At 33.6% G+C, this 10,528-nt stretch overlaps 1 protein-coding gene across 1 annotated transcript; it reads left to right on the forward strand.

Annotated features, from left to right (window-relative positions):
- LOC109220597 (cytochrome P450 86A22) lies at positions 6,542 to 9,340 on the forward strand. The gene is made up of 2 exons (XM_019385081.1): positions 6,542 to 6,791; positions 7,348 to 9,340. Exon 2 carries the CDS (start codon positions 7,371 to 7,373, stop codon positions 9,027 to 9,029), a length of 1,659 nt encoding a protein of 552 aa, XP_019240626.1. The 5' UTR covers positions 6,542 to 6,791; positions 7,348 to 7,370; the 3' UTR covers positions 9,030 to 9,340.

The raw sequence follows: 10,528 nt of genomic DNA on the forward strand, positions 1-10,528 counted from the left end.
AAATATATTGAAACTGATATAAAATGTTTCTCGACGACATCTATGATAGCGCTAAGTATAGATGAGGATCTTAAGTCTGTCGCTTACAGACACAAAAATATTGGCCAAATTGAAGAGACACAATTCAAATAGAATTAGTTTCATATGAAAGACATGTAGTTTTGAACATGTAGTTCAAACACTTGAAAGTATAAAGTCAATGGTATGTGCAATCAGTTTTCAATATCTTATATGTTAGCATGACATGAAAACTTGATATGCATCTAAAGTCTATTATATGGCTTATATGACTTAACTTATTCGACAATCCATGAAGGATTTAAGTTGCTTAAAGCATATATGATTCTTGGTCCTGAAGTACCACATCCTAAATGCAATTTGTGCACATATGTATCTTGCTATAACTATAGGCATGATAATATGATAGCAAGAGTTTTCACCTCTATGTGAAGATATTGAAATGATGATTCCAACAAGATCATATGAAGACAATTCATCTCTATCAAGAATGATGATTTCAAGATGCAATATATTCATTCAAGTTAATATGCCTGATTTGTTCATCAAATCTCTACCAAAGATCTTTTGAAGATGGTGCACAAGATTGGAATGCAAATGCTTAATGATGTGAATTGATGCTCTCATCAGGGGGAGTTAATACACGTTGTACTCTTTTTCCCTTACAAGGTTTTGTCCCACCGGGTTTTCCTTACAAGGTTTTTAACGAGGCAACCAAAAGGCGTATTGTTAGATATGTGTACTCTTTTTCCTTCTCTAGAATTTTTTTCCCACTGGATTTTATTTTAGTTAAGGTTTTAACGAGGCACATTATCTGGTTGAATAGACATTCAGGGGGAGTGTTATAAATAAAATTTTATTTATGGTGAATGTCTATATTTAGAGAGATTCTAGGGTTCATTGCTTGGTGGCTAAGCCACCCTTTCCCTATAAATAGAGGGTTCTATTCCATTGTAATTCATCCCAAAATTCAATAAGAATTCTGTCTCTCTACTTTTCTCTACAATAGTGTTCTTCTTCTTTTATTATTTTATAACAGTATTCATTATTTAGTTACAGATATTGACTTACCGCAATGAATGTTTTTCTTCCTTATTTATTTACAGATAAGGGGACGTAAATGTTTAATATGACTTACCTGCATTTGAACTAGATTAAATATGAATTTGCACCAAAAAATGCTCCAAACAAAGATAACTTCATACATAGGATAAAACATGAGACCTCTGAGCTATGATTATGCTAAATTCACTCAAGAGACACATTTTTTTTAAGTGGGGAAACTCGCAGTTGTTACAATCTCTGTCACAGCCTCTATCCTTCGGGTGAGCATTCTGTGGTGAGCACTTTGTGTGTATTGGGTAAACATCCCCTCTGCAATAGCCTGCAAACCCCACAGGAAATGTAAATCGTACTAGGCAAGCCCTGTGCGACAAGCTCTACCCAGAAGGCATTGAAGGGGGATTAGATCCCAGAAGAGAGACACATTTTTATAATATGATATACATGTTTAATTTTGCAAGTACAAGCAACGTGATATATATACATCTCGTCAATCACATTCAATAACTTCAAAACTACCGAGAGTTTTTCTATTACCAAACCAAATTAATGGTGTCGAGTTTTTAAATTTATAAACCAAACCAAATCAATAAAGTCGGATTTTTTAATCTTGATTTTTCTCGGATTTTTCAATTTTTTCGGGTTTTCGGATTTTCCCCCGGTAAAGTCTTTATAGTACAAAATATGTAACTTTTGCCCCAACTAGATAATATTTCAGGAAAATAACACAATAATATGAGATAAGTCGTAGTATTATGCTAAAATATTCAATAACAAAGGTAATAAAATTGCATAAAGTACATAACGCTAATTAATAATCCATAATGAAAATTAACATAATCTAAAAATACTATATAAGTCATGCTAAAATAAGTATAGCTAATTATATGTACTATTAACATAAATAAGCACTAAAGAAAAAGATAAACCGAGTTAGGCATTTTCATTATAAAACCAATGTAAAACTAAAAAATAGGTATCCAACACTATCTTCAATGCTAGTGTTGAATTGAATTTCTTTTATTAGCATTAGTATTGATTTGAACTTTGTTTGAGTCACTACATTTATGGGTTATAAAATTTATTTACTATTAAGAATGTTAAGTCCAAACTTGAAATAATACATTAAAAGATAAAATTATGAAAAAGTTTAAGAAATATATATATATCTAAAAACTGTATAAATGTACTATCATGTTGATCTGGTTTTGGGTTTGACTTTTTTTAGTTAAAACCAAATCAAACCAATTATGATTGGATTTTTTTTTCCCAATATCAAATCGAGTGTTTTTTTTTGGATTTGATTCAGATTATTGATTTGGTGCGGTTTATCAGTTTTTTTTTCGTACACCCCTACAATGCTTATACTTGTTTTCTTTCCCTTTCAAAAGATAATATATTACTATAAATAATTAGTACATATTTCATACTTGGGAAATCATAATACACTATTTTCATCCATATTAGTATAGTACTTGTTAACTGTTACAGGTTGTTTTAACTCCGTTTTGTCTCTCTCTCCATTGGCTACTATTTGTAATCTTATAGAGATTATTTGAGAATTAAGATTGCTGAAACGTGGAAGTTTTAGTCCTACTAACATTGGATTACTTTTGACCTTTTAGGATTCCAATCTAATCAATGATTATTGATCAGTCTTAGGCCTTTGTAATCATATCTTAATCAGGTAAAAATCAGGATTTGCTTAAAATTATTAAGTTTTCCAGAAGCATCTCTAATAATTAATCCATTAAACAAGAAGACTAGTCTTAAGTTTAATTTCCAATTAAGCGCCGTTTCTTAATTAATTTAATTAATAAGAAGTTTCGTGCACTTCAACTTTTCATATTCGTTTATTTAGCTTGTCAATTTTGTTTAATTTTAGCATTCTAGTCGTCAAAGGATAATCGGTGACCAAGAATATTCAACTAAAAGTTTACACAATTAATAAATTTTATCTTGTTATTATATATAGTTGTTGACCTTATATTTTATTGATCCTATTTGCAGTAGACAATTACCTATAGCTATCTTTTAGGTAATCTGAGGAGTCGTTTCGGTTTGTGGATAAAAGATAACAATTCAGGGATTAAATATTAAATTATTTCATCATGTGTTTGGTTGTTTTTTTAAGGATTAATAATCCAGGATTAGTTATACCGCGCAATGATAGTATTATTTTATACCAACTTAATTCAATACGGGATAACAATCCCGAAATTACTAATGTCGACATCAAACGCAGCTCTTCTCCAAAGTCCATTTAAGAAATCTAAGGTTACAAATTAAAATACAACTTTATCCTAACTTATCTTGCATAAAATCAAACGTGTAGTTTATATTATATCCCATATATCTCATTTCTAGTCCAACGAACCAATAACTGTCAATAAAAGTATATCCATTAAATATAACAGTCATTATTTAATCCCCATATTAAAATTCCATCTCAATAATCTCGGTACTTTTCATCAAACAAACAACCCCTTATAGTGTAAACAAATTATCTGTCAGTACATAGAAATTAAACTATATAAAAATACGTCAAGAGGCACTCTAGTTTTGCGTTAGAAAAAGAATATGAAATCTAAATTAATATGATATAAATTAATTTTCGCTGTCAATATTCTATTTTGAGTGTGTTTGACGAAGAATGTAAAATGTGAGCAGTGCATAGGATCAAGAGTTTAAAGCATTAAAGTGTTAAAAATATATATTGTTGGATCCTTCACTAAAACCTAACTGATTTTTCTCCCTAACATATGCCGGTGGTCCATGTATCTTTCCCCATAAAATAAGAAAGAAAACTACCGCTAATAATTCTTTTTTTCTAAGTATAGTTTGTCTTTGTATAGTTTTCTCAACTAATTTCATTAACTTTTTCTTCTTCTTCATTTAATGCTAGAATTTAAAGAAGAAACTCTTTCCTGCCAAATTAGGTGAATGTTACATTTTATTTCTCTTTTCTTTCTTGCATACCAAGGGCAACCCGATGCACAATGTATCTCGTGTTTATGCACGTCCGGAAAAAGGTCACACTCCAAAGGATATGATATAGACGGCAAACCATAATATATACAAGTATTAATAGTTGCTTTCGCGGTTCGAATGCATGACCTGTAAAAGTAAGGAAAAGGGAAAAAAAATACCTAAAGAAATGTTAGTATACTTTATTTGTAAAATAATTCTGGAAATATAAATGAACATAAACAGAAATGAACAACAGCAGAAATGTACAATAAAATATTAGAAAACCAATTCGAGCCCACTGAATTCACATTGTTTCCCTAAGGAATTTAATCTCCTCCTAGTACCCAAAGTTATGGATTATTTCCTCTCAGGATAGAAAGAATTACACACTGGTGTAGTGGTACTTCAAACCCCAGTGTTTCAGCGAACACAAAGTTCGGTAGGAAATCACACTTACTGTTATTTTCTTTGAAGTTAAAAGTATGCAGAAGAAGAGGTGCAACTCTTCAGAATGGCTGTTTATGCAAAACGGCCACAGCATAAATGCCATTACATAAATGGCCATTTACTCAACAATAAAGAGAGAAAATTGAAGGGTAGTTAATTTCTGTTACCAAAACAGAAAAACGGATTGGATTTAATATTAATATTCTGTTATTAAAACCAATAACCCGAAGCCGAGCCGAACGATTACGGCGCGAGGTTTGCCTTCTTCTCAACTCTTTAAGAGCTAGAAGAAGAGCAATTGCTTATATACCCATAAAAAAACCTCTTCCTCTTCCAATATGGGACAATGTCCATTTACCAAGGAGGAAACTTAGAATTTCACTCAGAAATTTCATTTCCCTCCATTTCCCATTCACCCTCTTTTAAGTATTTATATATTAATTAAATACATAAAAAACCCAACAAGAAATAAAAGAAAAAATTGTTATTGCTGGTATAATCAATTGTCATACAATTTGCATGTTACGGGTTGAATAATAGTGTTTACTTGCTTTTGTTATCCTACTATTAGTCCAAAAAATTACGGTCTATATATTAATTTTTCACTTTAGAAAATTAAGAACGCATTAATTGTGTTTTTCCATTTTTGGCATTATAACTACTCCATGAAGGCAAATAATTATGATTATTACTCTTTTCATGAAAGAATAATAGTAATTTAGTCAAATATCTTTTATGAATGTTATTTGTCTTAATTAGGTTCTTATTCACCCATTAAAAATCCCTTAGTAACATTAATTATACGAGTTATTTGAATAAATTACCTTTTATTTCTTTTCATAATAACTTTTTATTTCTCATCAACCGTTTATAATTTTGTGCAGATAATTTATAACTTGAGCCGTTGAAAAAGTCTCTTGTAGAAATGCAGGGCAAGACTGCGTACTATAAACCTTTTGGTGCAGCCCTTCCTCGGACCTTGCGCATAACAGTGCACCGGACTGTCTTTTTTTTTTTTTAATTTATAATTGGAGCAACGCTAGGTTTTAAAAAAAGAAAAATAACTCCCTCTTGGTTTTCATTAAAAGAAAAACCCACATAAAATCCGGAATAGTATATAACTATTGCAGTTGTAAAGGAGAATTAAAAAAAAAAAAAAAAAAAAAAAAAAAGTACTCTGTATTTTAATCATTTGTTCGGCGGCAAAGTCGTAGAAGGTATCTTTATCAGTTTCCTATAATGGAGACTATTAATGAGAGAGGTTTACGAAATAGCCATTAGAAGGATCAATAGGATTTTGGAGAAATTTGCATCATCCTCAATACACTATATTATACGGTGAGTCAAAATTTAAAGTTTATGGGTTCTGAATTGTCGCCGAATTCACCACGTCTAAGAAAGGGCAGGTCATCCAACGAGAAGAGGTAAATCAGGTGAGCCAAATATATAGCTCGTTTTAGTTATTGAGTTTGCAATTAAATATTTATACGTATTTACTGAACTTCATAATACAAATACATGAAAAGGGCAGCCCGGCGCACTAAGGACGACTAGGGTCTCTCATACGCAGCCTTACCCTGCATTTTTTCAAAAGACTGTTTCCACGGCTCGAACCTATGACCCCCTAGTCACATGGTAACAACTTTGCCAGTTACGCCAAGGCTCCCCTTCGTAATACAAATATATGATCTAAGTAAAAGTTACTGTGTTGATCTGAACCCGTAACTAATATTATAGCTCCGCTACTAATTATATGTGCATGTGATTCTGAGTTAATGGTGTTAGAGTGTTAGCTGGTTTTAAGTAAGTCTTGTTTTGGCTCTCCAACGACCTCTGATGGCATTTATTGTTCTTTGCTTTTATAGCTGTGTTTTAGCATACAATATATGATCATAAGACTATACACATAGTACACACACTCCCTCTCTCACATTCACACACTTACATTTACATGTATACTGCATATGAATCAATATATAATTAAATCTTTATTATTTGTACTGTGATATGTCTATATATTCTTGAGTTTATTTTTTTCAACAACAGTCCGGCCCCTTCATTTATTACCTCCTCTTCCACTTAACTTCTTCTTCTATAAATCACTTTATTTTTATTCTTCTCTGTCACTCACAGGTCTTCTCCTTTCTTCTTTTCTTTCCCTTCAACCCCCACTTAGCTTTTATTAACAATTTTTCTGCTTTTTTTAATTTCCTTTATAAAAAAGTTGTCTTTTTTATTGATCTTCTTGAAGCTCCAGTGTTAGGATCTCTCAAGTTAGACAGCCATTGTTGCAGGTAAGCATATGACTTTTCTAGTTCTTTTCTCTTTTTCAAGGACATTTGGTTTAAAATGTTCTTGAAAAATAAATACAAATATTTTTTGGAAATTAAAATAACACCAACATTGTCCAAAATCATTTTTTTTCAAAAACTATGAACACCAAAGTCTTTTGGGGCATTTGCACGCATTGTGTTCTTTGTGGTCATTATTTAAATTATGTCTTCGCTAGGCCGATGGACTAAATTTGTTTGCAAAAATTCATTTACTTTTAAAGGCGTAATTTAACCCATTGAGCTAAACATATAATTTAAAAAGTGGGGATCTTTACATAAATAGCCGGTCATATTCATTGTTTACTTCTTCTAGTTATATACATTGATTATACATAATTATACATATATAATACATAAATTATGCATATATTATTCTTTCACCGGTTATTTTTAGTTTAAGTGATTGGATGAACGGCTATTTGGGTTAAATTTCTTCAAAAAAGTGGCCTAAAAAGGCGATTTTTGCAAATATCCAAATTTTTTGACAAATTTTTCTTTCTTTTTATGTTTTGGACAGGGAAATTAGTGTTGTTAGAAGATATGGATGTGTCAACGGGCATGATGATTGTTTCAATTGTAGCGGCCTACTTACTATGGTTCAAATCCATGACAAAATCCATGAAAGGGCCCAAAGGCCCAAAAATGTGGCCCATAGTTGGAAGTTTACCCGGCCTGCTTGAAAACGGGACCCGGATGCATGAATGGATTGCGGAAAATCTTCGGGCCTGTGCCGGTACGTACCAAACCTGCATATTTGCAATTCCATTTTTAGCCCGGAAGCAAGGTCTCGTGACAGTCACGTGCGATCCAAAAAATTTAGAGCATATATTGAAGGTCAGGTTTGATAATTATCCCAAGGGTCCTACTTGGCAAGCTGTGTTTCATGATTTGCTTGGTGAAGGTATCTTCAATTCAGATGGTGACACGTGGCTTTTCCAGCGCAAGACAGCTGCGCTGGAATTTACCACCCGGACCCTAAGGCAAGCCATGGGTCGATGGGTCAATCGAGCCATCAAGAACCGGTTCTGCCCGATTCTTGAGATGGCTCAGCTTCAGGGAAAGCCGGTTGATCTTCAGGACCTTTTGCTTCGGCTAACTTTTGATAACATTTGTGGCTTGGCTTTTGGCAAAGATCCAGAGACGCTCTCTCCAGAATTACCTGAAAATAATTTTGCCACGTCTTTTGATCGAGCCACCGAAGCCTCATTGCACCGGTTCATCATGCCCGAGTTCGTTTGGAAGTTGAAGAAAATGCTTGGACTTGGAATGGAAGTGAGCCTGAGCCATAGCTTGAAACAAGTGGACAATTACATGACTGACGTCATCAATACACGTAAGCTAGAGTTGCTGAATCATCAGAATGGTGGACCCCAGCACGACGACTTGCTCTCGAGGTTCATGAAGAAAAAAGAATCCTACTCGGACAAATTCCTCCAACACGTGGTGCTCAACTTCATCCTAGCTGGACGTGACACATCATCGGTCGCACTGAGCTGGTTCTTCTGGTTGGTCAGCTTGAATCCAAGGGTGGAAGAAAAGATACTTGTCGAACTCTGCACCGCCCTAGCAGAGACACGTGGCAACGACACGTCAAAGTGGTTAGAAGAACCCCTAGTGTTTGAGGAAGTTGACCGATTGACATACCTCAAGGCAGCATTATCCGAGACCCTAAGACTTTACCCGTCCGTGCCAGAGGACTCAAAACATGTCATTTGTGACGATTATTTACCTGATGGCACATTTGTACCCGCAGGTTCAAATATCACATATTCCATATACTCAACTGGTCGAATGAAATTCATATGGGGCGAAGATTGCTTAGAATTCAAGCCAGAAAGATGGATGTCACAAGACGGTAACAAGTACCAAGTTCAAGATGCATTTAGATTTGTGGCATTCAATGCAGGACCACGAATTTGTCTAGGTAAAGACTTGGCTTATTTGCAAATGAAATCAATAGTAGCAGCAGTGCTACTCCGCCACCGCCTCGCCGTGGCGCCAGGCCATAAGGTGGAACAGAAAATGTCCCTAACATTATTCATGAAGTATGGTCTAGTTATGAATGTCACCCCTAGAGACTTCACTCCAATTTTGGCTAAAATTGCAAAATTTGGCAAAATTGACTCATGTGCTGGCGACCATCTTATCAATAATGGCATTCATCAACCAGAGGCTATTGCAGTAAATGGGATTGCTTGAAGATAAATATTGCAAATGTTATTAATTTGTTATTGATATAATAACAGTTATATACAGTAACATTTATCTTTTGTGGCTGGGATGAATCACCAATAATGTTTGGAGAGGTTTTTATTTCCTCAGTATACCAGATAACTTTTTGCCAAAGTCGAATATTACAGCTTAACTTCTTTCTTTTTTTAATTTTTTTTCCTTTTCTTATCACCTTCTTATTGTTTTTTTCTGTTCCAAAGCATAGTAAATGATTATATATATAGATATTGTACTTCATTAGTCCATCTTGTGAAATAAAATACAGTTGTGATTTTAAATTTCTGCTCTGTGGATGCTTGTATCATTTGTCCTATTAATATTTTGATAATTAATATATGGTGGCTATGTACAAAGAGTTGCATTATATTGTTAGTAGATTCTTTTTTTTTTCATCGGCGTTCAATATCCATTTTGGGGACCAACTAATCTGAGTTTATGTTGCGAAGACTTATTTTGGAGGATAAAGCGTTGCTTATCAAAGAAAACTTCATTCTCGGGGCTTAAACCCGAAACCTTTGATTAAGATCAAACGAATAGAGTTACTCACCACCCCACCAGAAATTATTTGGTGCTTTAGATTTAAATTAAGAATTCATGAATTTCAGGGATGATTCATGGACCACATGCCATGATATATGTACCCTACTTTTCTTTTGAAAATGATTTCACGTTGTCGCAACTAGATTTACGGCCATAAATGCAATGATATGTACTATTTGTCAATCACTATTGATTGATTAGATTTTGTTATTTTGACTAGCTAGTAACCCATAATTGTACGCTTATTACAGAATTAAGTTTTCTTAGCAATGTGAAAACTGATTTTGAAATTTTTCAAACAAAAATTGCCAAATAGACCATGTATATTGTATAGATCTCGAACTCAATTAATTATATTCTTCTCCTTTTTTTTTTTTTTTTTTTTTTGTTATCACTCCTAGGGTTTAGCTCTAATCCCTCTATTATATAAAGGGGGATCGAACATTGTAATAGAGGGGGACTTGTAACAAAAGAACTGACTCTCTCTCTAATATTTATCTCTCTAATCTTTATCTCTCTATCTCTCCCTCTCTATTATCCATACATTGTTGTTATTATTCCGATTAGTAAAAGGATCCTGGGGATAATTATTTTCGACTACGATTTACCCTTTCACTTCGGTGATTGATTTGCTTAAAAGGATTTTAACATCTTTTGAGTCAAACAATTTGGCGCCGTCTGTGGGGATTTCTGTAGTCGAAATCATATTTCTCACCTGGGATATCAAACAAAACGATCTCTGTCCTTCGCACGCCATAGAAATCAGCGATGGCAGAGAAAGAAGCAAGGTTGAAAGCGATAGCGAATGTCTCAAACAACCTCTTAGACTCCCTCAACGAAGCTGGTAGAGAAGACAACGAGAATATAACACCAAGAGGTATATCGGTAGAAGGGTAAATCTCCACCCTCTAGTACTCGAGGATACT

This window comes from Nicotiana attenuata, chromosome 1 (assembly GCF_001879085.1).
Source record: "Nicotiana attenuata strain UT chromosome 1, NIATTr2, whole genome shotgun sequence".
Classification (NCBI taxonomy): Eukaryota; Viridiplantae; Streptophyta; class Magnoliopsida; order Solanales; family Solanaceae; genus Nicotiana; species Nicotiana attenuata.